This window comes from Neophocaena asiaeorientalis, unplaced genomic scaffold (assembly GCF_003031525.2).
Source record: "Neophocaena asiaeorientalis asiaeorientalis breed wild unplaced genomic scaffold, Neophocaena_asiaeorientalis_V1.1 scaffold671, whole genome shotgun sequence".
Classification (NCBI taxonomy): Eukaryota; Metazoa; Chordata; class Mammalia; order Artiodactyla; family Phocoenidae; genus Neophocaena; species Neophocaena asiaeorientalis.
The window spans coordinates 2088538-2115926 of record NW_020175533.1 but is presented as its reverse complement, the minus strand read 5'-3'; the positions used below and the strand labels follow the sequence as shown (position 1 = coordinate 2115926).

General features: G+C 38.3%; 1 protein-coding gene across 2 annotated transcripts; it reads left to right on the top strand.

Annotated features, from left to right (window-relative positions):
* The first annotated feature begins 214 nt into the window (after positions 1–214).
* MIX23 (mitochondrial matrix import factor 23) lies at positions 215–22026 on the top strand. 2 transcript variants are annotated; one of them, XM_024769204.1, is made up of 5 exons: positions 215–266; positions 9912–10037; positions 14707–14853; positions 19522–19581; positions 21718–22026. In XM_024769204.1, the coding sequence occupies exons 1-5, from the start codon at positions 216–218 to the stop codon at positions 21766–21768; spliced, it is 435 nt and encodes a 144-aa protein (XP_024624972.1). In that variant the 5' UTR covers position 215; the 3' UTR covers positions 21769–22026. The 2 variants fall into 2 exon arrangements, with proteins under 2 accessions (XP_024624972.1, XP_024624971.1); XM_024769203.1 differs by lacking the exon at positions 215–266 and adding an exon at positions 9429–9536.
* Positions 22027–27389: the final 5363 nt, after the last annotated feature.

The following is a 27389-nucleotide window of genomic DNA, read 5'->3' as shown; positions in this document are numbered from 1 at the left end:
TGGGCCAGTTCCAGGAGGACATGTTTAAAGCACAGGAGTGAAAAGAAGGATAGCAGCGTTATGGGTTTACATGTGGGCGAGGCTAAGGGGAAAAGACAAACCTCGAGCTCAGCTTTCTTGCTGAGATTCCTCTCAATATTTTTTGTTAGGCGGTGCCGCGGACACCTTTGCTTCGCGATGATTGGCTCGCGGCGGGGGCCTCGTGTGTGTCCAATATGGCGGCGCCCAGTGGCGGTGTGAACTGTGAGGAGTTCGCCGAGTTCCAGGTGACGGGGTTTTCCTCACGCGGCAGGCGTGACCTTCCTTTTGTCCCCGGACCCTGTTCCCTATTCTGGCCTGGGAGGGAGTGCGGACCAGTTGTGGCAAAAGCGGATATTTCCAAACTCCTTTTTCGAGACATTGGAGGTCATGGGGGCGCGGGCTTGGCCTTAGGGAGCGAGGCTGCTGCCTTGGGGTCATGGATCTCCCAGGCCTTGAGTAACTGCACCCAGAAACTCCAGTGGTTCCTCGGTGGCAAAGCCGAGTCCGGCCGGGTGGGTAAGGATTGCAACAACCATTTAGCCATTCTCTGAACTCAGTTCTTAGTCTCTGTCATTCCCCTCCTGTTTAAAGCTGAGTATTTATAGGAGAGAAGAAAGTGAAGGAAAGCTTATTTACTTGATAAAACAAAACAAAAAAATTGTACGAGTTTCACTATTTTGATGGGTCAGAACGTTTGGAGGTTTGAAGGGTCGATTAGTCCTAGTATCTGCGCTGGTTCTCTGCCTTCCCAACCATTAGAGAAAATGTAACATTTAAGAAAAAGGTTATGTCTTTTATATATTCAAACACCAGAGGTCTAGGGCTGATTATTAACCCACGAATTAAAGAACAGGGGGTCTGGATTTTGACGAAGTTGCAATGAAAGTTATCTGTTCCAATGTAAGCATAAGTGCTGCTGTCTTGATAAGAGTGTGGAATTTAAAAATGAAGAAAAATGTATTTTTAACTAAAGATAATGAAAAATCATTTCACGTATCACTGACCTCTGTAGTAAGCTGTGTGCTTGCATCCGTTTTTAGGGAGTGATATTCTTGAAGATAATCTCAACAGATTGAATTATTTGACAAACATCATTTGGTCAAAGAAGTTTCTGTGGAGTCTTTCCAGCATTATATACACCCTTTTCACCACTTCAGCTGCGCAGATTAGATCAGCACAACAGCAGCAGACTTCAAATGTGATCATGTGATCAAAGTGCCTAACAAATATTTGTAAAAATCTTAAATAAGGTAGAAAAAAGACTGTTGGATTCTAAGGTTAACCAGCCCATTTGTGGCCTTGGTCTTGTCACGTTAGTCCTGTGATTTAACTTGGGTTAATGAGCTCAGATAATTGAGCTATGATAGCCTTAAAGTTTATCTGAAAGAACCCTGGTTAGGGAGTTGGATGTTCTGGGTTCTAGTACTACTTCTGCCATTAACAGCTTTGGGACCTTGAGCTAATCACCTGACCCCTTCCATAATTAACTTTTGAATCTGTAAAATAAGATTATGTTAAATAACATTTAAAATGGCTTCCATCTCTATAATTATTTAAATCTCTAAAATCAAATTTCAAAGGATCTCTTTGAGCTGTTGAAACATTCAACAGTGCTTAAAGAACACTTTCATTTTCTTTTGGAAGTTCAGATGAGATGTTGTAAGTGGGCAAAAGCTAAACTGTCTTGCAGAACCATTTTATTCACAGAGATAATGTAAATTAATGTAAATTAAAAAGTCATAAAATGAATCTCATTAGTGAAACCTGGAGAAGTTTTTAGATTGTTTCTCTAGGACTTTTCCAAATGTGTGGTTTATAATGGAGAATACCCTGGGTTAAAAGTCAGAAGATCAGGTTTTCCAGAGCTGGCCTTGGCATATCATTTAACTTCATTGTGAATGAGTATAAGATCTTTTGCCCCTACTGCTTCAGAGGCATACAAATGTAAAAAAATGTATCTGAAAATAAAATTTTAGTATAACATTTACATTTAAATGAATTTTGTAAAATTATAAACTGTAGTTAACTGGCACACTCACAAGTTATTAATCAAAGTTTATGTTTTTTAGAGCTGTGAAACCATTACATTTTGTATGTAGGTACCTTATATGTGAAAAGCACTGCACTGAATACTGTGGAAGAGAAACAGAAAATTGTGTACTTTTTATTATAAAGATTTAGTTACTTTTTCCCCAGAATTTTATTATGAAGATGTTGAAACACTGTAGAAAGCTCAAAGAATTTTACAATGAATACTCATGTACCCACTGTGTAGGTTCTACAGTGATTCACTGTATTTACTAAATCACATACCATCCCTCAATCTGTCCGTCAATCCACCTTTTTTATTTTTAATTTTTGATGCATTTCAAAGTAAGTTGCTACCTCATCACTGTATCCTCATATGACCTCTGTGTGCACACAGAGGGAGAGAGATCTCTGGTGTTTCTTCCTCTTACAATGACACCAGTTCTATGGGATTAGTGTCCCACCCTTATGACCTCATTTAACCTTAATTACCTCCCTAAAGGCGCTGTCTCCAAAAACAGTCACACTGGGTGTTACGGCTTCAACATACGAAATTGGGGGCAGGAGGGGGGCCGAGGGGGGACACTGTTCAGTCCATAACAGAAACCTGCTAGGTATCAGGCACTTGGAGAGACTGAGTGGGCAGGATATAAGACAAGGAACTCAAGCAGAGATATAAAATGTGTAGAGGATATTTAGAATATGAACACAATGCTGTAACAGTTCAGAGAGAATTAAGTCAATAGATGGTAATTGAGTTGTACCAGAGGTGGACAGAACCAGGAGAATTCTAGGTAGAAGGAATAGTATATAGGCAGAAAGTTTTATATATTGGGGGGGAAATAGCAAATTGCTGGAATTCAGAATTTGCACAGGAGCACATTGGGATTACACAAAAGATTGGAACCAGGTTATGAAAGGCCTTGAATGCCAAGTGTGAGGTTAGGGAGTCAATGAGCAGAGGGGGTGAATTGATCAAAAATGTTTTAGGAAGATTTATTACCACGCCCACAGTCTTCCTTAGCGCCCTATCATTTTTGCAATTAGCTTTGCTGTAGCTCTTCTTATCTTCAGTCATTCCTTTCTCTAATATATCTCCCCTTCAAAATGCTATGGCTTCATACTGTTATCTTCTAAATTTTAGGATCTGAACCATGCATCTAATTTCAGGATTATACGACTAAGTCTAAACTACTTAACATGACATACAAGTCCTTTTAAAATCCAATCCCAAAGTGCCTCTGCTTAGTTAACTCTCACCACTGCCCGTATTCATACATACTTCTCTCTCCCCAACCCCTGCCACTTCCAATGTACATTTGAACCCTGCTGTCCAGCCACATAGGCCCACTTTTCCCTGAACACATGATGTTTTGTCATTTCTGTGTGCTTTTTTCCACTTAACACTCTGAAATCCCTTCTTCCTGACTCTGAGACCCAGTTCATATATCACCTGAGGAAAATCAACTAAGTATTCCTAGAATGTTTAAGTCTTGGTATTTCTGGTAAGAATATTTATTTATTTACACACAATTGATTCTGAGTTGTTTGGTAATTAGGTACAGACTAAATAGACTATTTTCTAGCATCAGTGATGGTATCTTTTGTAGCATACCTAGCTGCTCCCTGTTCCCTTGCCTAGGAGTGCAGAGGACCGCACAGGACTCTGGCAGTTGTAGGCAAGTCTATATTTCTGGCTTGGGGGAAGCACAGTGTGAGCATTGTTATGAAAATGGAGTTTGAGGAGCCAGAAAGAGCACCATGTGAATGGGATCTACTTCTGGGTACCTTCAGGCAGAGAGTGAGGAGAAGAAAGGTTAAGAAATTTCAGATCATTCTGTGGAGTACATTTTAATTTTACTGTTAAGTAGTAGACCTTTTACCACCCCCCCGTGTACTCTAAAAGCGTCCCAAAATAATAAAAAGAATTTATCTAAGGAGTAACCTTAGGAATAGAGTATAGTATAATTGTAGGGGCAGTAGAAAATTTTCTCCACCCCTCCCTGCTGCTAGATATGGTCAGTCCTTCAGTACTGAAATTGCCTTCCAAGAGGGTGAGATTTTCACCCCACAGTTAAAGGTAATACATAAAATGCAATTCCAAGGTAAGTGCCTGAATAAAGGGTTAGCCTAAAGTTAGAGATTCATGATATATCAGAATTTCTTGTTGTTTTGAGGAGAAAGGAGAAGCTGGAGGCACTACAAAGTTTGGAGAGTTATATTCTGCTGTTCTTTGACACTTAGAAGCTGATTAGGGTTCCAGCTCCTATACAAAGATGTAGTCTTCAGAGAGCCACTGAACTGTGTATATTTCTGTATTATCTCTGTGGACTTGTGGTGCAGTTTGTTGTATGCTATCTGCTCAGGGGTGTCTTCTTTATATTTTCTTGGTGAATTTGTGAGAGAGAGGGTATGCCATTGGAACTAAGTGTCAGGTAGGTAGTTAGTAATTCCTTATGAATGACACATATAGTTTAATGGCAGCACTTATGTGCCTGTATTAACCTTCATCTGCTCTCAGTCTGTGAGGGTACCCAGGCTTTTCTCTAGACCCCCTTGGAGTTGCCTTAAGAGCTCTGGCACCTTTTGTACTGTAAATAAATTTGTGCCTAGTGAGGTAGTTTATAGTTCTTTTCCTTCTCCTTTTGCAATTTAGAAAGAAATTCCTTCCTGAGCCTTACCCCTTTTCCCCCCTTATCTTTAGCTTTCCTAGTATCTTTTCTGTGATAGTTAAAAGTAGCTTACAGTTCTCAGCAATTCCTGAACAAGTGCACTATCAGTTTGTCATATTATCTCGAATTCAACACTGTCCAGTAGAGCTTTCTGTGATGGTGGAAACTTGTGCTGTCCAGTATGGTAGCCACTAGCAGTATGTGGCTCTTGAGCACTTGAAATGTAGCTCGTGCAATTGAACAATTTTGATTAAAATAACCTCATTTTATTTAGAGGTTAGATTAGATAGAGGTTATATAGATAGCTGGTGTCTTTCATATTAAAAGCCAAGCTCTAGATCATATATTGATGATTCTTTAGCACACAGAGAACACATATTTGAAAATTCACATTTGTAAGACTGAAATTGTTTGATTTATTACCTAGTTAATGCCAATAAATTCCCATTGCTGTAAGGAACTTAACAGTATGTCCAAATTGTTTTATTGGAGGGAAAATTGGCTGTATTGCTAATGATCAGACTCAAAACTAGTTAAAGTTCAAAGTAAATCAAAACTCTAGGAAATGATAAAATCTTTCACCTGCGTCAGTCTTCTAACCTCTTTGCATCTACTCTTGTTTCTCTCTAATCCATTTTCCACACTTTAATTCTTTAACTTAGGCAATCATTTCAGAATACAAATCAGATCATGTAACTCCACTGTATTTAAACACTTCATTGGTTCCCTATTGCTTTCAGGAAAAAGACTAAAATCCTATAACATGATCTGTAATGGTGGACCTCATTTTACACCATGCTTTCTCTTATTCTCTGTACTTAAGCCACATTAACTTTTCAGTCCATTAAACACTCTATTTAAATGACTCTTGTGAAATCACCCATAGTTTCCATCCTGCTAAATCTAAAAAGTTAATTTCTGTCCACATCTTTATTGACTTCCTAGTAACATTCAAAACAGTTGACCGTTTCCTTCTTGAAACCTTTCTTCTTCTGACTTCTGTGACATCTCAGTCTTTCTCCTGTAGTTTTAGATGCTAGAGTTCCTTCTTGATCGTTAACCCCCTTTATTCGCTACAGTCTCCCTCAGTGATCTCTTCTTGTTTCATGGCTTTAAAAACATTAATTTGGGGAATTCCCTGGCAGTCCAGTTGTTAGGACTCCAGGCTCTCATTGCTGAGGGTCCAGGTTCAATCCCTGGTCAGGGAACTAAGATCCTGCAAGCCGTGCAGCATGCAGGCATGCATAAATAAATAAATTTGTTAATATAAGTTCAGCCCAGTTCAGTGTCAGACTGGTATATTCAACTTTCTGCTTAACTTTTTTACTCATATCTAACAGGCATCTCAAACTTCACATGTTCAAAACAGAATTTTTTAAAAAAACTTTTTATTATACAAAATTTCAAATTTCACAAAAGGAGAGAGAGTACCATGAATCCCTGTGTACTCATCTTTCAGTTCCAACAATCAGTTCATGGCCACTCTTGTTTCATTTATATACTACCATTTTCCCCATCCTAACCAGATTATTTTGAAGCACATCCCAGGTAGATCTTTTGTTCTGTAAATATTTCAGTCTTTATTTCTAAAAGGTTACAATTTTAAACAATACCAGTGTCGCAAACAATTAACAATAATCCTAAATGTAAAATATCCTGAGTCAGAATAGGATCTTGATCTTCCCACTCCTTCCAAATCTTTTCCTCTCTCATTCTCTCCCCACCATTAATTAATGACTCTACCATCCATTCGGTTGCTCAGGTCTCAATCCTAAGTGTCATTCTGTTTTCTTTTCTTATCCCCCATCACCAATTCATCAGCAAGTCCTATCAGCTCTCTCTTCAAAATATATCCTGAATCCAACTTCTCCCTGATTCCACTGCTACCTCTTTGTCTCTTGCCTAGACCACCAGAGTAGTCTGCTGAATGATCACCCTGTTTCCATTCTCCACATAGCAGTCGAAGTTATCTTTTAAAAAATTAATCGTTATATCATTCCCTTGCCTAAAACCCTGTTTCCTTTAGGAAAAAACCCTTAATTGTTTCTGTTGTCTCTACTGTCCTTTATTTTCTCCTCAACTCTGATCTCACCTAATACCACTCTTTCCCTTATTCACTTCCAGCCCACTTGCCGCCTTTTAGTTCTTCAAACATCCCCAAGTTTGTTCTTGCCTCTTAATTTTTGACTTGTTCCCCCAGATGTCCTTTTAGTTGGCTTATTTATATCACTCAGATCTCAGCTCAAATGTTATGTCCTGGAGAAGCCTTCCTTGATCTCCCTATCTAAAGTATTAGCCCCTCAGCCCCACCTAGTCATTCTTCATCCCATTACCAGTTTTCTTTTTTGTAGTACTTTTCAGTACTGAAATTATCTCATTTATTGGGGTACTTGTTTATTGTCTCTCTCCCCCTCTGAGAATTTTGCTCCATAAGAGCAAGGGCCTTTTCTATTTTATTCACCATTATAGCCCTGGTGTTTAGAATGGTGCCTAACCAGTAGACATTAGTAAGTATTTTTTGAATGAAGAGTGAGTTAATGAATCAACTCTGTGGTCTCTCTAATTGCTGCATATGTTTAAAGAAGAAAGATTGCTGAGGACTCTCAGTCAAGGAAAGCTTTATCTAAAAGGTATAATGTAAACCTTGGCCTCAGGATCAGTTCGATTTAGAGAGAGGGAAAGACGAGAGGGATTTTAAAGGTTTTTTTCTGGTTTTGTTTTAATAGGCAAGTTGTAGGAGGTAAAGTTGGCAAGGAAGGTCCCTGTTTGCTATTTACCTATTTTTTGACTCTAAATAGTACTGCCGCTGTTTGTTTGAAATTTGCCACTTACTGACATTATATATCCTCTACTGTACATAAAACATTATTTTAAATTGTGGTTGCTTAGTGAATATGTTAAGATTATCCCCTAAGAATTCCAGTTTACAGAGAATCTTGATACTATTGACGAAAATAGAAAGATACAAGAAGAGGGGATGAGATAGTGAAGTTGGTTTTAGATCTGATGTTTGCCTGTTTTTATTAGTCTAAATTATGAGCCTTCTACAAGCTGTTTTGCTTCTAGATTGGGTTCTAGAAAAGGGCATTAAATTACTAATTAAAGATTAATAGCCTGGTAGGAATAGAATCTAGGCTGCAGACAGACTGAATGGCCTAAATGGTTATTATAATTGGAAACGCCTAGCTGTTAATTATGAGGGAAATGGTCAAATAAGTTGTGATACCTCTACAGAACAGAATATTTATGCACCTATTAAAAATGTCTTCAAGGTAACAAGGGAAGAATGCTCATAATTCCATAAAGTAAAACTTTTAAATGTTATACAATACCTCAATTTGATAAAAATATTTGCAGATATGTATAGAAAAAACTGAACACAACATTGTAAAGCAACCATACTCCAATAAAAATTAATTTAAAAATATGGATGATTCTATTTTCTTTAAATTTTTTTCTAATTTTTCCAAAATGATTGTGTAATACTTTGATCATAATAAAAGTTTATTTTAACAGATGGATGATACAGCATAGGGAATATAGCCAATATTTTTTAATAACTTTAAATTTGGTATAATCTATAAAAATACTGAATCATTACATTGTATGTTTGAAATTAATAGAATATTGTAAATCAACTATAATTCAATAAAAATGAATGGTAACTATAACTAATTCACAATCATAGGATTAAATAATGTATGCAAATCGCACTCCTGCCAATTTTCAGATTAAAATCTGTCTTTTTTTTTTTTTTTTTTTTTGTGGTACGCGGGCCTCTCACTGCTGTGGCCTCTCCCGTTGCGGAGCACAGGCTCCGGCTGTACAGTCCCAGTGGCCGTGGCTCACGGGCCCAGCCGCTCTGTGGCATGTGGGATCTTCCCGGACCGGGGCACGAACCCGTGTTCCCTGCATCGGCAGGCAGACTCTCAACCACTGCACCACCAGGGAAGCCCAAAATCTGTCATTTTTAATATGACCAAAAAAAAAAGGATGAAAGGAATGAAGAAGTTGATTTCAGTGATGGATTTAAGTTTGGCAAAGAAATAGGTTCATATGTTGAACGAAGTAGAGGATCAAGCAAAGATGCTTTTAATACACATTAATATTGAATGTTAACTTCCTGGATGTTTTCATTAGGTATAGTCGTAGTATTATACACTTCTGTTTTCTTAATGATTTTTCTGTGATTGTGTTTTGTTTTGTTTTGTGGGGCCAGGGTGAGGTAAGGGTGGATTAAAAGAGAAAGAAAGGGGTATACTACTAGAAACCTTTTCTAGAGTTTATATCATCTGCAGACAGAAGGTAGCTGATGCCCAGCCTTTGTCTAGTGACAAGTGAAAAGAAGCACCCTAATCAAAATGTGGGGAGAAGGGACTATGCTGTGTTGGTATACTCATCAGGGTCTTTCTAAGTTCCCTGCCCTTTTGGTATTATTTTTATTTTGATTGGGTTTTGAGAGTTGGAGCCTCTTTTAGAGGAGAGAGATCCTTGGGAAATGTGAACTTGGGTAACTGAGAAAAGGTAAAACTACTTGTTCTATGAACAAGAAAGCCACAAAGAGATTGATACCTTTTCTAGCAGTATACTTTATTTTTGTTACAAAAATAATACACAATCGTAGTAAAAAACTAAGAAAAAGCCTGAAAGGAAAAAAAGCTTGAAAAGATATAGATTAACGTCTGCCCGTTAATCACTGCTGATAGTTTCTTGTGTATCTTTCTAGGAAATTTCTGTCTAGCACCACATTTTAGAATGATAGACAAAGAGGGAACAGAGCAAGCAATGATGCTGGGTTGTTTTGGACAAGTTGAGGTAATCAAATTCAGTAGAATCCTTTATTGGCTGTATGCTGGAGATGGAAAAAACACAGTGTTTGCTAAGCACCGTGCCGGAACATGGGGTTTACAAATGAATGAAACCATCTTTACACTTAAGATGATCACAGTGGGACCAAGGAAAGAGTTGTGCCAATTGTTAGAATTACTATTACATAACCTACCTCTCATTCTTGTAAAAAAGATTTTTCTGTGGTTGCACTATATATAGTGTGGTTTCCCCACTCCTAATTCACAGGGTTGTAACATATCCAAGAGCTTTATTTATTTATTTAGTTTTGCTTAAATGGTCTTTTTTTAACCACTTAACTTTCCATTCAAGTTACTATTCTTTTATTTTAAATATATATAGGAATTACTCAAGGTGATGAGGACGATTGATGACAGAATAGTACATGAATTAAACACTACGGTTCCAACAGCTTCCTTTGCAGGGAAAATTGATGCCAGCCAAACCTGTAAACAACTTTATGAGTCTGTAAGTGTATCTTTTGAGTCTTTTCTTTTGTGCTTCCTTTATGCCTTTCTCTGTAGGCAAAATAAGAAAACAATTGACATAATTAAACTGTGGATGCAAGAATGGAATCTTCATGTTTTCTTGCCCACACCTGAGGGTATATATAAGTTTTGATCTGGTTTCTACAAACTAAAGAAAATGTGTGATCTTAAGTACAAGTCTGGGAAGAGACAGTTCTAAGGAATGAAAGCAGCCTTTTTTTGACCCCCTCCTGAGCAGCCTTTAACTTAAGGAAAGCTTATGCTTCAAGGAATGAAGGAGAAAGTGAAACAGTCAAGTACAATAAAACAGTGAAACAAGAGCAGGATCTTTGAATGAATCAATCTTAAGAAGCTAGACACCTGATTTAAGGAAGAATTAAAACCCTTCACACTTTTTATCAATATATCTTCTATCTTCCCTGACTCATCAGGAAAGGGAAAAGAAGCATTTGGTAGGAGAGAAGGAAAAGCCACAGATAAATTGTCCTTTTCTGAGGCTTTGGTTTCTCAAGTATATATTTTTTCATTGCCTCTTAAAGATCCCCTTTATTTCTCTTTTTTAATTTCTAAAAGTGAAAGGAAATAACGATGTAGCTAAGCATTTTTTATAGCTTACTTATTTTTTTTCATTAATTTGGAAGCTGATATATGGCGTTTGCTTTTTTAGGCTCTACCAGAAGATTACTGTATTACTTAAAATCTAAAGTCAGTTTCTCAATTATGAAAAAAAAATCAGTTTTGGATAAACTTATTCATATCACTTAAATTCAAAGTAGTAACTGCTGATTTTTTTTCTGCTTTTATGTGAAAGTATGTTACCTTGTTGAGTGGTCAGGTAATTCTTGTGGCTTCATAAAATTGTAAGGACGGGGGCTTTAAGGAGTAGACTCCAGTATTGGGAGTAGAGAGCATGGGTCCAAGGCCTAATTTATTATGAGGTTCGACAGTTCACTTAGTTTCTTTGGGTAGCTCTGTCTAAAGAACTATTGGTAGAAGTTTGTAATGGCTTTAGTGATCCACCTCACTACCCATATATATATAATCTCTATAATCTATTCAATTGTTTCCATTTAGAATCTTTTTATTAACCTAGAGGTTTATAGTGTAGCGATTAACAACATGGATTCCAACAACATAGATTAAATCTCACCTCTGCTACTTCCTAGCTGGGTGACCTTGAAATAACCTCTGAGTCAGTTTCCTTATTTGTAAAATAGTATCAGAAAAGTATCCGGTCAATTGTTAGAGGATTAAATGAGTTAATATAAAGTGCTTACTGTACTAAATGTTTTACATATAAATGCTGCTTCTCTTATTGTTGTTATTATTTCTTAATCCTTTGTTGAACCAGGATAAACTGGCATGCTAAATTTGGAACCTTTCTGTTTTAGATATTCTTGTGTATGTGTTTGGGTTTTTCTCCATCTGTATTCTAGAGGGATCCAGCAACATGAATGTATGTAAAGGATTATTTATCAAGTAGCTCTGTTCCAGGGGTTGAGCCTGCAATAGAGTACCCATGCTAACAAGTACTACTGAGTTCCCTTAGATATTGTCTCAGTTAAGAAGTGGAACTCTGTGACATGTCCAAGTTGTTTACGGTCACCCTGACTGTCTTTAGTCCCCCCTGACCCTTCCTTTTATAGTCGATGAAGGAATATTTGTGCACTCTAATGATAATACTTCTTCATAGGAGAAGATAAGCAAAGTTATTATAAAGCACTGATTTTAGAAATTCCAAATTTTAAAAATATAATCTTAGTAAAAATGAAATAATTTCAGTAAGATTCCCTTATTAGAGCATATTCCCTCAATATATGAAGTTTTCCTTTATTGTTTAGTTTCAAGGTAAACATAAAAATCAATACTGAACAGTTAAAGAGTTTATGAACTTGGAACAGTGCTTTACAAATGCAAAACTGTTACCAGTGTCATAATGATTGATTTAGAGTAATTCTTAAAGCTATCTCTTTAATATAATGAACTTTTGGACTATGTTTAAAAAGTATGCTTCTTACATCCTTTTGTCAGAAGTTCTGGAGGAAGATTTAAAACACACAAAAAATGCTGTGACAAAAACTTATTAACTTTTTTTGCAATTGAGGTATAGTTGATGTACAATATTATATAAGTTTCAGGTGTACAACATACTGATTCACAATATTTAAGTGTTTTGCTTTTAATGATAGTTAAACTAAGGGTCGTTGTTAGGATTCTAAAATGATGTTTGGGAAATTTAGAATTAACCTTTGTTCTAGAAAGAAAAACACCAAAAAACTATAATCAGGAAAATGACATTCTGTTTCCCTTAAAGGCAAAAAGCATTATTTTTAAATAATGATTAAAAGGTAGTAGGTGAAAATTTCAGACTAAAAGAAGTTCTCAAAGTTGTGGTAAAATAAAACTGGGAAGTCCTAGATATACCCCCTTTAGACTAGTTTTGAATCATTCTCCTGCCCCACCCCAAGTGTCTTCATTTCAGAATTGCTTACCCCAAATCAAAGGAAGTATGGTTATGTTATGGTTATATTTCTCCTCTAACCAAAGTTTTACTTTACTGAGTTTCTTAATTTTATCTCAGTTCATTTATAAGCACTTTAGGTATCAGAAATAATTCTCTTATGACCAAATCCTCAAGCATCTGATACTAATGAGCTAATAAGCCTGGGTTCATGTTATTTTTTCTCTAGTAGGCTTATGTCACCCCATCTGTTACTAGTTATCAAGCGTCCTCATTTCTTTGACATATATGTACAGAAAGAAGTCCATGCATATTCCTCTTCCATATGCTCTTAGTTTTGAATTTTATTGAAGGATGGTCATGAAAACAGACCACAATAATTGATAATACTGAGTAAAAGGTGATTTGCCCAGTAATTCCTGTTCACATAGAAGTGGGTTCACAGTGGGGCTAATCTGAAGGAAATGTAAGCAGGTGAGGGTAGGAGGGTAGTCTGCATCTAGAAGTGTATCCACAGGTAAGGGGCCAAGCTAACGAGGGGAATAATGGAGGAAAGCCCAGCCAAGGAAGGAAACTGTGTGGAGAGAGACCAAAAGAAAGATACTGAACATTTTAATAAAATGTACAAAATTTGAAATTGATTTTAAAATGCAGACAGAAAAATGAGAATATTGTGATAGACTTCTAGTTGGTACTAATGCTGTTTCACTAATTGCTGGGGGGTTAGACAAAATATCAAAGTAATTAAATAGCATCTGGTATCTGAGCAATGTACTGAGTCATGTTGCCTCTAAATTTTAGAGGTGGAAAGGATATTAGTGATTATTTACTCATAATCCATAATTTTCCAAAAGAAGAAACTGAAGCCTGTAACAGAAGCAGCATATTAGCTAATAAATATGGGCCTTGAGGCTGTCCTTGTGAACCCTAAATGTTACACTGAAAAAAATTAGCTTATTAGAGAAATATACTATAGGTGGGATTAACGTCTGTTATGAAATTCCCTCCCTTCACATGGGTACAACTTTTAACTAATGCACTTTTAGTATTCCCCTCTAGAAATATAAAGGTTTATTCTTTCCTGGTGTGTATTAGACCAGTAGTTCTCAACCACGGGGTCCCAATGTGACCATTTAAGAGCTGTATTTCAAATAACTTATGAGGAATGCTTATAGAATGGTTGTTAGTCCCATATTTTATATAAAATATATATAATGGATTATTTCTATACAGCCATCACTAGCATAGCATTGGGATATTCCCCCTTCAGAGGGGAGAAGGAATGATATAACGTGATTAAATGGAGCAAGCCAACACTTAAATTTTAGTTGGAGGTGAACCACTGTTATTATGCACCATTAATTATAATGACGATTGCATATTATTTTAGTATTTTGCTCTGCCTCCACCCCAAGTTTTTGGGGTATCTTCAGAATTTGGCTGTGATCATGGGAGTATGTTTGAATTGAAACATGACTATCATAATTAATGAAACAAGGCAGAAAATAGATGCAAATTATTGTATTGGATTTGTTACATTAAGATGAAGGCTAATAATTGCTCTGTTGGTCATGCTTTACTCTCCGTCAGCACACACAATTGATGGAATCAGTGACCTCCACTTCATGTACAATTTTTCCTTGTTAGTACTTAAAGTTTAAAATCTTGAAAAGGGTTCTGTCTGACATAGGTAAATGTAGCATTCTTTGTTTTTCTTTATTGTAACTAAGAGCTTCTCTATATCACTTACTTTATAATTTTTTGCACTGTTGAGGCTGAAAAAAACAATGAAAGAACAAAAAGAGAACAGCAATAGGAAGTGGCCCAGAAGGTGTGTGAGGGTGGGTGTAGGGTAGAGGAACACACAGGTGCAAGAATGGGAGAGAAAGGAGTGTAGGAAGGAGACTGAGATGAATCAAAGCGCAGCGCAAGGAGTGCAGGAAGAGGAGCAGGAAGGCCTGGGAGCTTAGTGAGGAAGAGGACGGCCCAACCTCTTCACTTTCACCCTCACAGCTGCTGCCTTTGAGCTGGCTCATTCAGCACAATCTTCTCTTCCACAGATTCAGTTTTTAAAAACTGTTTTAGAAAGTATTACATTTCTGTAGCCTAAAAAAGTTTTTTTAAAACACTGAAATGTGACAAATTGGTGTGATTTTTTTTTTCTCATTTCCTTCTTTTGTTCTTTTAGTTGATGGCGGCTCATGCCAGTAGGGACCGAGTCATAAAAAACTGTATAGCTCAGACCTCATCAGTAGTAAAACAGCTCCGAGAAGAGAGAGAAAAGAATTTGGACAATTTAACATTATTAAAGCAACTTAGAAAAGAACAGACAAAGGTAAGTTGAACAGGGTTTACATTTCTGAGGCAAGGTTTCCAAACTTAGCCTTCAAAATAAAGCCAGTTTTTAATATGAAAAACTCAGAGTAAGAGATGGTTATTACTTAAAACAAAATGATTAGGAGATTAGTACTTCATTTTTAATGGGCTTTATTTTATTACATTTCAATACTAATTGGTAAATTAATGTGCATTTCATGAACGTATGGAGTGTAGCAAGTTTTAGCTAAAAGAAGCATGTAATCATGTTATTTCCATTCCTTTATATATTCCACAAAGATACAAGGATTAATATAGACCAACACCACATCAAAAAGTCTAGGGAAATCACATCTGTATCTATGTTTTGAAGCTTGACTTGAGAAGAAACGTTTTTTAAATATATTTACATTTTGAAAATATTTACCTCTGGTTTCAGCTGTAGAAATCTGCTGAAATGTAATATAGATATTTAACTTCAGGATATTACCCCCTTCTGCCATAAAAGTATAGTACTATTTAAATATAACCAGGGCCACCAGAGCCTCATTATGTTTATTTCTTTGCTGTGGAGAGGGTGGTATGGGTCTTTGACTCTTTTCAGACTCTCCTTTGTTTCCACTTCATCTCCCATGCCTGCCATTTTCCCTTTTAGGAGAACACCAAGTGTCCACTGAGTTCTATGTCAGAGCAAGCTTTATTTTTCCAAAGTCAGCCGTCATGTAGATGGGGTGTGGACCTCAGAGTAGAGTTAATGAAGCAGAGCCATTTCTTTATAGCCCTTAAACGTGACACGTCAAGAAAACAGTTGAAGTGTATGCCATATTTTATTTTGTGGACTGCATTGCTGTCTTTTGAGGAGGGTGGGGGTGGGAGGGGGCCTTCAGGGGTAACTTTTTATTCTGATACCATTTCAAACTTACAGAAAAGTTGCATGAACAGTACAAGGAAGTCCCATATACCCTTTACCTATATTCACCTATTTACATTTTGCTCCACCTGCTTTACAGTTCATTCTCTCTACTCTTCTTTCCCCCTCCATCCTTCCCTCCCTCTTTCCCTGTCTTCCTCCCCCTCCCCCATACACATTTTTTTTCCTTTACCATTTTGAGAATATGCTGGGCACATTATACCCCTTTACCCCTACATATGTTGGTTATTTCCTAAGAACAAGGGCTTTTCCTTACATGACCACTGTATAATTATCAAAATCATGTCTGTATTTTAAGATGGTGTAACAGGTGACTTACTGATCCTTACATGTCAGGTGACTGAAAATGCAGTGTGAGATGGAATCATGTTTTCATACTGAACAATTTGTGAAGTTTGCTCTTTGTTTAGTAGATGTAGCCAAACTTTGAAAAAGGGATCTTGCTGTCTCTCTCAAGCCTTTGTTCTTTTGCTACACACAGGTGTGCACTTTCTTAGTCATCCCATTGATGCAGTGTGTTTCACTGGATACAGGATTCATCCACTGTCTTTGCTGTTCTCTTTGTTCATGACAACTGCTTCAGCCCTGTGTTCCACACCTGCTCATTCATCAGCCAGTGGTGGGTTCTTCAGACAGTGAACTTAGGCTATAATGGTCATCTTAGCCTACCCTCCATGTTGATGAAGGCTTATAGATAAATTATAGAAAGCTGGTTAAGATCTAGTATTTTTGGATTTTGTATTTTAACAGGCTCTTGAAGTATTGACAAAGGAAAGTGCAGGGCAGGGCTGTTAAATTAGAAACTGAAAAATGATTATTTGCAAATTAAGTCAGACAAAGAATAGAGTGACTCTTGTCAGCAGAGTGCAAAGTTCAAAAACCAGTGTGAGTGTTTGTGAGTGATATGTCACACAATTTTGTCTGCCCTCTGTTCTGCCCATATGCCTTTAGAGCCCAGCACAGTCACTGTAAGGAGGAGTTTTAGAAACCAGCCAGTGAGTTATGAAAGGTAGTTTTCTGGCCTGTGATACTGCATAGGACTAGAGTAGAAGTTAACCATGAGTAGTAGTATTTAAGCAAATAAGGAAACTTGACTTTCTTTTTCAAGTTTGCTATGGAGATTATAGAATCAGAAAGAGTCAGCTCTTGGAGATGTTCCAGCTCTACCTCTTCATTTTCTATATATGGAAACAGACTTAGAGATACTGACATCCCCAGAGTCACAAGCTAGTACGTGGTAGAACTGGGACCTTATAACCCATCTCATCTTACTCTAAATTCAGTCAGTGTTTTTACCTTAAGTTGTGACTAAGAGTCAAATTCTGATTACTTTAGTGAACAATTTATTTACATACAGTGATGCCCGTCTGAAAGTTCCCAGTTCTTTACCTGAATCCTTACCTCAGAAAAAGCACATTCCTTGCTGGAACTATGTACCTGCTGTCACCTCTTAGTAGCCTTTGAGATGAAGTTTACCTGTTTAAGACCCAGAGCCTCAAAAACAACCATCTCGGGACTTCCCTGGTGGTGCAGGGGTTAAGAATCCGCCTGCCAATGCAGGGAACTCGGGTTCGAGCCCTGGTCCGGGAAGATCCCACATGCCGCGGAGCAACTAAGCCCGTGTCAATGAAGACCCAACACAGCCAAAAATAAATAAATAAATAAATTTATTTTAAAAAAAAAACAACCATCTCAAAGGTAGCATTTTGTTGTTGGCACTGAAATTGCATTAGAAGCTGGCTGTAATATCTGCGGTGTTCAAGAATAGAAAAAACATGGATTGTAAAGCCAGACAGCTCTAAAGAAATAATCCCATCTACCATTTGGAGGTTTTGTAACCTTGTAAATTAATTGTTCTGAAACTTCTGATTTTCAGTTTGTAAAATGGAATTGATACATAGTAACTCCTTATATTTTCTTTTTTTGGTGAGGATTAAATTGTATAATATATGTAAGAGCTTGCATATTGACTGATAATGAAGTAGCAGTTTCTTTCCTTTTTGAGTCGCTGAGACTCTGTATTTGTTATATTAATCCTCTTTACAATATCCCCCCCAACCAGTGGTTTCCACCTTTTGTTTAACCAGTATTAAGGGGGTTGAGGGGATATACAGTCTTATGTGGCAGTGCATTCTCTTTTTGGACAGTTGTAATTGTTCAGAGATTTTCTTACTTAGTGTGAAAATCTGTCTCCTTGTAGCATGTAATTACTGTTCCTTAATCTTCCCTCTGGATAAGTCTAAACCCATTTCTACACAACATCCCTTTAAATATTTGAGAGCAATTATGAATACTGTCTTAGTGGCCTGTTGTAACACTGTTCTTTAAAGTTGTTACTTCTTTGGCAGAAAGTCCAGGCTCTGACAGAGCAGTGAAGCTTTAATGATTTCTGGGTCGATATAATTGATTAAAATCTGAAACCAAGGTTGCTGTGATGTAAGCAGGCGGGCTTCCTCAGGTTTGTTACTACTCTACAGCACATTAGAAATGCAGTCCTTCCCCTTGTTCATGGTTTCAATCCTATATACTGGCCCATACTCTGACAGCAGTTTTGAGTCTACGAAGGGAGTTTAAAAGGAGCGTTGGATCAGTACCACATCCAGTCTTATTAGTGTTATATGCATATCTCTCAAACCTCCTGCCTGAGTTGTACTCCTAATTTATGGTTAGGTTCTTTGGTCTGGGTGCCTAACTCATGGTTGCCCAGAATCCCTCTGGCATTTTGTTCCCAAATCTCCTGGCCTGGGTCTTGACTTTGGCCTGAAGAAATCATCCTGCTTTTAACCTCTTGGCTGCCTCAACCTGTACTGCTTTTTTTCTCCTAATTTTCCTGAATATTTTCAGGTTCTCCTCCTGGAATTGGTTAGCTTCTTTCCTTTCAGGTCTCTCTGACCAGAGGCAACTAGGAGATGATGGGCCTGCCATCTGGACCTGGCAATAGAATTGGCTACGTTTTTGATGGAGTGATTAGGTTGGCAGTTAAAAAGAAAGAAAGACTAGCATTTTTAGCCTCACACCTCTGGCTGTACGGTTAAGGTATGGAAAACTCATCCCTTTCTCAATTACTTGAGCTTTATATATTCTTCTTCTCTGTTTTTCTTCCTGTTTCTTTTTTCTTTTATTCAAATCAGGTTGCCACCTCCTTGTCCTTTTTTTTGTTCGTCTGTGCTATCTTTGCAAATCTATGTGGTAGGATCAATAACTAGAACTGGAGTTATTGAGTTAAAGGACATGTGAATTTACATTTTTGGTAAGTCTTAGCAAATTGCTCTCCATAGAAGTTGAAACAATTTGTACTCCTACTAAAAATATATGTGAGTGTATCTTTCCCCATACCGTCACTAATACTAGGTTTTATCAGACATCAGATTTCTTGTATTAAAATTTTTTTTGTCATATTATGGCTTAATTTACATTTCTTCATACATGAATAAAATTGTACATTTTAAAAATAGGTTTATTGGCCATTTGTTTTCTTTCTGTGAACTACCTGGACATTTGAGATTTTTTTTTTTAAAAGCTCAAGGTGATTATAACATGCAGCAAAGCTTGAGAACTACGGCTTTATACGATTTAGCAACTGATTAAATATGAGGAGAACAGCTATGTCAAAGAAGGTTTTGAAATCTGGCCTAAGTATTACCATTAATAAGGAATGCAGGAGCAGCAGCTGGTTTTGTTAGGAAAACATAGAGTTTGGTTTTAGTTCTTTAATTTAAATTTTTGTAACTTCATTTTTGTTTTCCTTTCTTGCAGTTGAAATGGATGCAGTCAGAACTGAATGTTGAAGAAGTGGTAAATGACAGGAGCTGGAAGGTATAAAATAATGTTGGTTCTTGGAGAGAACTAGGAGGGGAAGCAGAACTAGCAAAGGGAAACCAAGGGAGGGGGGAGGCAAAGAGTGCCTTGGGCAGTTAAGAATAATAAAGATCCTTCATTTACAAGCAATTGAAGGCTTTAACTTTTTTTGGGGGGGGGCGGTGCAGGTTGTGTTTAGAATCCAAGTTAGAGCCATCTTACAAAAAGTAGCTTTACAGTCATATGGTAGAGTTGCATGATCGTCATGGGAACAGAATTGGAGACATTCGGTATGTTTCCTAATACTAATTATGGGCTATTTGATATTTAGAGTTATTAGTTGTTAACTTAGAACCTTCAACCAGGTTATTTGTTCAAGTTAGCTTTTCTGAGCTCAGTTACTTTCCATAAATTTTCATATCATTTTCCTTCACAGTTGTTTGTTTTCTAACATATCTGATCGTGAAACTTTGTTTGTATGTAGTTTTACTGGTATTTGATAATAGGGCTTTTTATGGCTTCTAGATTCACATGCTCCTTATTACCACCTACGTGGTTCTAATTAGGAATTAGATTGGGGGACCAGGATCCCAGGACTTTACATGTAGTTAAAAATCACAAAATTCTACACTATTGATACTATGTATAAAATAGATAACTAATGAGAACATACTGTATAGCACAGGGAACTCTATTCAGTGCTCTGTGGTGACCTAAATAGGAAGGAAATCCAAAAAAGAGGGGATGTATGTATATGTATAGCTGATTCACTTTGCTGTACAGTAGAAATTAACACAACTTTGTAAAGCAACTATAGTCCAATAAAACTTAAAAAAAATTACAAAATTCCAACTTTAGTTTTCTGAAAAAGTATGTCTGCACGTCCTCTCTAAAAGTTCAAAGATTTCCAAAGGGCAAAATCTATTAAATCTGAAAGAATGAACTGAAAATTGTTTTACCCTTTGAAATTAACCAGTGGAATGGGGCTGGATCCAGAGAGAGGTTAACTGAACCAAAAACTGGAGTGTACTGGACTTCCCTGGTGGCGCAGTGGTTGAGAGTCCGCCTGCCGATGCAGGGGATGCAGGTTCGTGCCCCGGTTCGGGAAGATCCCACATGCTGCGGAGCGGCTGGGCCCGTGAGCCATGGCCTCTGAGCCTGCGCGTCCGGAGCCTGTGCTCCACGACGGGAGAGGCCACAACAGTGAGAGGCCCGCGTACCGCAAAAAAAAACAAAACAAAACTGGAGTGTACCAACTTGCAGAGCCGTGAATAAACTGTGAAATACAAATCGATTTCCTTTGCTTTATCACATTTCTTTATCCTATCCTCTTTGCCAAGATTTCTTATTTCTGCCCTTTCCACCTACGTGATAAGGTGTCTGCTCCTTGAAAGCATACACATTTCCCCCTTTATCAGACAAATGGAAATATGTTGTCTACACTTTGTTTTTTTCCCTTAATATATCTTGGAGATCTTTTCAAATCAGAACATAAAGAACTTCCTGATTTTTTATGCTTGCTTATATCCCATTGAATGGATGTACCAAAATTGTTATTTGACATAGTCCCACATGACACGTAATAATAGAATGTTCTTTTAACATTATGATACGTTATTTGTTTAGTTTTTAGGAAGCAAGATAAATAGAATAAAACATTATATAAATTTATACAGTTTAGCAAAAGACTGGACTCCCTTCAAGTATATCTCCATGTGAGAAGGATCTGGCCCTCATTTAGAAAAGCATGACAGATATCTAAATAAAATCTACATTATAAAAGGATTTTTTAAAAGCTTTATCTTAAAGTTAATTTAGATATTTTTGTCTAACTGTCCAAAATATGTCCAGAATATGGAACTAGCATATTTGTTAGTTTACCAAATAAGCTAGCTTGTGATGATTTTTTCCTTGAATAATTTAAATTTTATTAAAATATTAAAATTATCATATAAATGAATATCAAGGCCTTCTTAGCTCTTAGCACCTAGTAAGTCAGTTTGAACCAGTGAGGAAACACCTCTGTTTCCCAAACCTGTTGACCTGGGACAAGAAAAGGTTATATCCACCTGACCCATGCCAAATTTAATTGAATTCCAGACCTGATTTATACAGGATGACTCAGTGACCTTTGTTTCTGTTCACATATCTTAGGTGTTTAATGAACGCTGCCGAATTCACTTCAAGCCTCCAAAGAATGAATAAAAAGATACTTTTTTTAAAAAAGGACCGGGTCATCTCATAAGAGTTAAGCATGACAGACATCAACATGGTGGGCTTCCCAGGAAGATTTCTGAGCCAACAATCCAAGACCTTTTGTTGATTTCAGCCCCACTTACCCAAGACCTCAAGTATAAATAATTCTGATAATTATGGAGAAATCAACTGCTATTTTATACTGATTCTGTAAAAAAAAAAACAAAAAAAAAAACCAACAAAAAAAAAAAGATATTTTGTAACTATTAAAATAATTTTCTGACTCAGTGTACATAATTATTTGATTGTTTTCCAAGTTGAGGCAGTAAGTTCTTGTAAGAGAATTTAAATACAATTTCAATATCTGATTTGATTTATATTGTACCTTTTTGAATTTTACAAATTTATTGGCATGAGCATAGACCTTTTTGGTCATTGATAGTTTTATCTCTTTAGGTTTATTGCTCTTAAGTTAAAGGGCAGTAATATAGGCTGGATACTGTCCAAAGAAATTCTCTTAGTACCTTAACTTATCTCATTTTCATATGCAAAAACTAATATTGGGTGGAAATATTTTCCTGGATAATGTTTCCGTGGACCATGAAAAGGAAAGCAAAGTAAAACAAATTCAGAAAATGGAAAAGTAGAGGAGGGCTTGCATAATGGTATTCTAGTACAGGATGATTGTATTCGTTTTCTGTTGCTGCTTAACAAGTTTAGCAGCTTAAAATCACCCCCTGTTTATTATTTTAGAGTTCTGTAGGTCAGAAGGCTAGGAAGCCTTGACTGAGTTCTCTGCCTGGGGTCTCACAGGCTGAAATCAAGTTGTGGCCCAGACTAGGCTCTTGTCTGGAGTCTCCAGGGGAAGAATCTGCTTCCAGGCTCATTCAGATCCTTTCGGTTGTAAGAAGAGAAGTCCCTGTTTCCTTGCTGCCTGTCATGGGCCACTCTAAGCTCCTGAAAGCCACCCATATTTCTTGACACCATGGTCCTCTCCCTTTTCAAGCTAGCAACAGTGCATTGAATCCTCATTCTTGGAATCTGACTTCCTTTTCTGCTATAGACAGACTGCTTTTAAAGGGTTTGTGTGTTTATATTAGTTTTACCATAATAATCTTCCTTTTTATTACCTCAAGAGTCAACTGATTACAACTTTAATCATACCTGCAAATCCCTTTTGCTGGGAAATGTGACATCACAGATGTAATGTCTCATATTCACAGTCTGAGGGATTAGAGTGGGACATTTTGGAGAGTCATTCTAGGACTCTGCTTACCACGATTTAAACAGAAGCTTCCTGGCTCTGGCACAGCTGGATAGACCCAGCGGGGTTGTGGATAGGCTTGTGTGTTCAGTATGTTGACTCTCATCAGATTCTGCACTTGGAAGTGAGCAATAAATGTATAAAGTGCTCACCATTCTTTCAAAAAAAGCTTTTGAGCATCTACTGTGGCTCAGATACTGTTGTAGTTGTTGCGGATATTGATAAACAAGACCTACTTTTGTTAAGATTATAATGTAGTCTTTTCAACAAAAAAATTTCCTAGTGCCAGCAGTGAAAAAGATTTTCTGTAGGACTTACCTATTAATGAATGGTGCATGACAGAAAGTTGATGTTTAATAATTTTTGGATGGATGAGTGAATTGAAAGGATACATGTGAGGATAAAAATAAAACTCAACAAAGGTGCTCAACAGGGAATTGAGAAACAGAATCCTTGGAAAGGATTCATAAGAGCCTTTCCAGAATTTCTCGTCTGCTAAAGTATTATCTAGGCAATCCAATTTTAGCAGGATGCTTGACTCATTCCAATGTACCATATTATGAAAATGTGCAATTATGATAGTATGGAGTGACTTTTAGTATAAATGAATAATAGTATGTTTAGTTGTGATGAATGGCATTTTAAGCCTTCAACTTTTTTTTTGTGTTACGCCGCCTCTCATTGTTGTGGCCTCTCCCGTTGTGGAGCACAGGCTCTGGACGCGCAGGCTCAGGGGCCATGGCTCATGGGCCCAGCCGCTCCGCGGCATGTGGGATCCTCCCGGACCGGGGCACAAACCCGCATCCCCTGCATCGGCAGGCGGACTCTCAACCACTGCGCCATCAGGGAAGTTCTAAGCCTCCAACTTTTAAGAAAGGGATGGTGCATTGCTTTTGAAAGTTGATTTGCCTGCTGAAACAGTGTCTTGCATGTAATCGCTGCCTTAAAACAATTTGTTGATTTTGTTGCTTGAAGGATAGGTAGGATTTAGCCAAAAAGAGAAGAAACAGAAGGTGCAAAAGTTGAGATGAGTTTGGCCTTTCCTCAGCAGAACAGAAGATAACCATAGAGGAAACACTGATGATAATCCATCTGCAAATTCTTTTAACAAGTATTGGGTTGGCCAAAAAGTTTGTTTGGTTTTCTGTAAGATGTTATGGGAAAACCCAAACGAAATTTTTGGCCAACCCCATATTTGAGTACCTTCCAAATCCAAATTCTAGGCACTATTAGCCACTGCTAACACATCAGTGAACAGAGCAGAAAAAAATACCTGCTCTGAAAAAGCTTACATGTAGTGAGGGGAGACAAACAATAGAAAGTAATTATATAGCATGCTAGGAAGTGTTAAAGTTCCATTCTGCCCCCGCTCTCCCCCCCGACCCCCCCCCCCGCAGCCCCCAAAGCAAGGAACCAGGAATGGGGAGTAAAGAGTGGGTTTCAAATGACTGTTCAGTCAGTCTCTTTCAGGTTGTGCTCCAAAGATACCAGTTTGGGAAACAGCAATAATGTAGCCAGTGCTACTGCAGTAGACTGTGCTTCTGTGCCACACCACCTATTTGACCATCCAGGAATAACTTGGAAGCTGGGAGATTAGTCAAACGTGTGGTCTCATTTCAAATCAAGAAAAAAATATTCCGCCTGGAGATGGATGATCTAATCAAAGACATCAGAGATCATCACTTAGGGTACTCATGATTTCTGTCTCTACTTAACCTTTTAGGTAAGCCTTAATTGTTTCTTTTTAAAAAAATACTTAGTTGAGCATGAACACTGCAGAGTAAAGAAAATAGTCAAAAAGTGATCACTTCTGGGACTTCCCTGGTGGCGCAGTGGTTAAGAATCCACCTGCCAAGGCAGGGGACACGGGTTCGAGCCCTGGTCCAGGAAGATCCCACTTGCTGTGGAGCAACTAAGCCCGTGCGCCACAACTACTGAGCCTGCACTCTAGAGCCTGCGAGCCACAACTACTGAAGCCCACGCGCCTAGAGCCCGTGCTCCACAAGAGAAGCCACCACAATGAGAAGCCCATGCACCACACGAAGAGTAGCCCCCACTCGCCACAACTAGAGAAAGCCCGCGCGCAGCAGCGAAGACCCAATGCAGCCAAAAATAAATAGTAAATTAATATATTAAAAAAACTCCAATGTTTAAAAAAAAAAAGTGATCACTTCTGATAGGGACAGCATTTCCAGAAAAAGCCTAATTTACCCACAGCATTATGTTAGGGAGGAAGGCCAAAATGTTAGTAACTTTAAACAAAGATAGCTCCCAGCTTCTGAATGCAGTGGCCAGCTGAGGGCATCCCTGTAAAAGGGGAGAGGGCTTGGCCAAGTGAATTTGTGCATCTCCTGGCTGCGTTAAAAAGGGACAGCAGATCCACTGGCATTTAGAAATAATTGCTATAGACAGTGATTTTTCCATTCCAGTTTTTAAAACTAGCAAGAAAATCTGTCTCCTGCTTGAAATTCCTCACTGGCTTCTTAGTACCTTGAAGATAAGTACCAATTCTTCAAAACAGTTTGTGAAGTCCTTACCTCCAACATCACCCCTCTCTATAGCACACTCTTTTGCCCACCAATAGGGAGCTACTTTCTGTTCCCAGAAAAGACCTGGTCTCAATTCTGAACTTCTGAACACACTCTCTTCTCTGGCCAGCTCCTACTTGGCTCAGTTATCACTTCCTTCAGCAAGCCTTTCCTGATCTTTGAAATACAAATTAGGTGTCTCTTTTATGTGCTCCCATGATAAACACGTCTATTGTGATCTTTTTATTTATTTATTTATCTATCTATCTATCTATTTATTTATTTATTTTGACTGTGTTGGGTCTTCATTTCTGTGCGAGGGCTTTCTCTAGTTGCGGCCAGCGGGGGCCGCGCTTCATCGCAGTGCTTGCAGTGCGCGGGCCTCTCACTGTCGTGGTCTCTCTTGTTGCGGAGCACAGGCTCCAGAAGCCCCTATTGTGATCTTTATCACACCGTTCAATTACTGGTTTACCTCTACCCCACCAGCTTTCAAGGTTCTCGGTGCCTGGATGGATGAACCTGAGCAACTACTAGTTTTCTACCCTATATCCATTTTCCCCTTCCTGATTTTGTCTAGAGTAGCAGTGTGCCCAGCTTCCCTGGCAGCCCCAGATAAGAGTGAGACAACTTAAGCCAATGAGATGTAAGCAGAAGACTGCTGGGACATTATGAGAAACTTACCTTCCTAATAAAGGCATTATCCCTTCCTCCTCCTTTCTACCGGAGTGTGGTTAGAGTGCCAAGGATGAGGACTGTTTGCCTATGTGATAACAAACACAAAGATGAAAACCACATGTTAAGGATGGCTGAACAGAAACATAGAAGGAGACTGGATCCTTGATGGCATTGTGGGTTGCCAATTCCAGCCGGGCTATCTGTGTCTCCAAATTTGTTATAATGTGAGGGCAGGGATTTTTTATCTGTTCATTCAAGGGATGTAACAGGAGTGGTTAACCTGTTTGGTTAAGCTTCTATATTTAGGATTTTGTTATATTTAGCCAAATGCAGCCCACCGTCCAAATATTTGTTCAATGAATGAAAAGTATGCTACTAATAATAGCTCATTTGCTCTGTGTGTACTACAAATTAGGCACATTTTAAGTACTTCTGAAACCAAGCGGGGCCCTGTGGGGCTCCCAGGCATGGGGGCCCTTTTTTCCCCCATTTCTTGTAGGCAAGACTACAGCCTCCATGACCTACCCTGAGTTCCAAAGGGTGGAACAGTTGCTAATCAAGGGAGGAGTAGCCAAGAAACCACCTGAGGCAAGATTAAAGGCACTAGAGAAGTTCCTCAAGATTAGGAGACCCACCACCTGAGATGAGATTAAGGGAGGGCAGGCCCTGCATACACCCTGATCTTGTCAGAGACCACACCTGTGAACCACTGCTATAAAACCCCTCACCAAATCCTCCCTGGTTAGGAGATACAGTTTTGTTTTTTTGTTTTCTTGGTATTTTTTGCGGTACGCGGGCCTCTCACTGCTGTGGCCTCTCCCCTTGCGGAGCACAGGCTCCAGACGCGCAGGCTCAGCGGCCATGGCTCACGGGCCCAGCCGCTCCGCGGCACGTGGGATCTTCCCGGACCGGGGCACGAACCCGTGTGCCCTGCATCGGCAGGGGGACTCTCAACCACTGCACCACCAGAGAAGCCCAGGAGATACAGTTTTTTGAGGCAGAAACCCAGTGTGTCTTTCTTTGCCTGGCAAAGCAATAAAGCTATCCTTTTCTACTTCACCCAAAACTCTGTTTCCGAGATTCGACCTGTGTACAGAGCTTTCGGTAACATTTTACATGATTGCCCCATTTAGAGGATGAACTTTGGGGGAATTCCCAGGTGG

Excerpts from the sequence above, each read along its gene's own strand:
- MIX23 (XM_024769203.1), top strand. The coding sequence starts at position 9,477 with ATGATAGACAAAGAGGGAACAGAGCAAGCAATGATGCTGGGTTGTTTT. Across the intron at positions 10,038-14,706 it reads GTAAACAACTTTATGAGTCT|TTGATGGCGGCTCATGCCAG; the intron begins GTAAGTGTATCT and ends TTGTTCTTTTAG. Across the intron at positions 14,854-19,521 it reads TTAGAAAAGAACAGACAAAG|TTGAAATGGATGCAGTCAGA; the intron begins GTAAGTTGAACA and ends CCTTTCTTGCAG.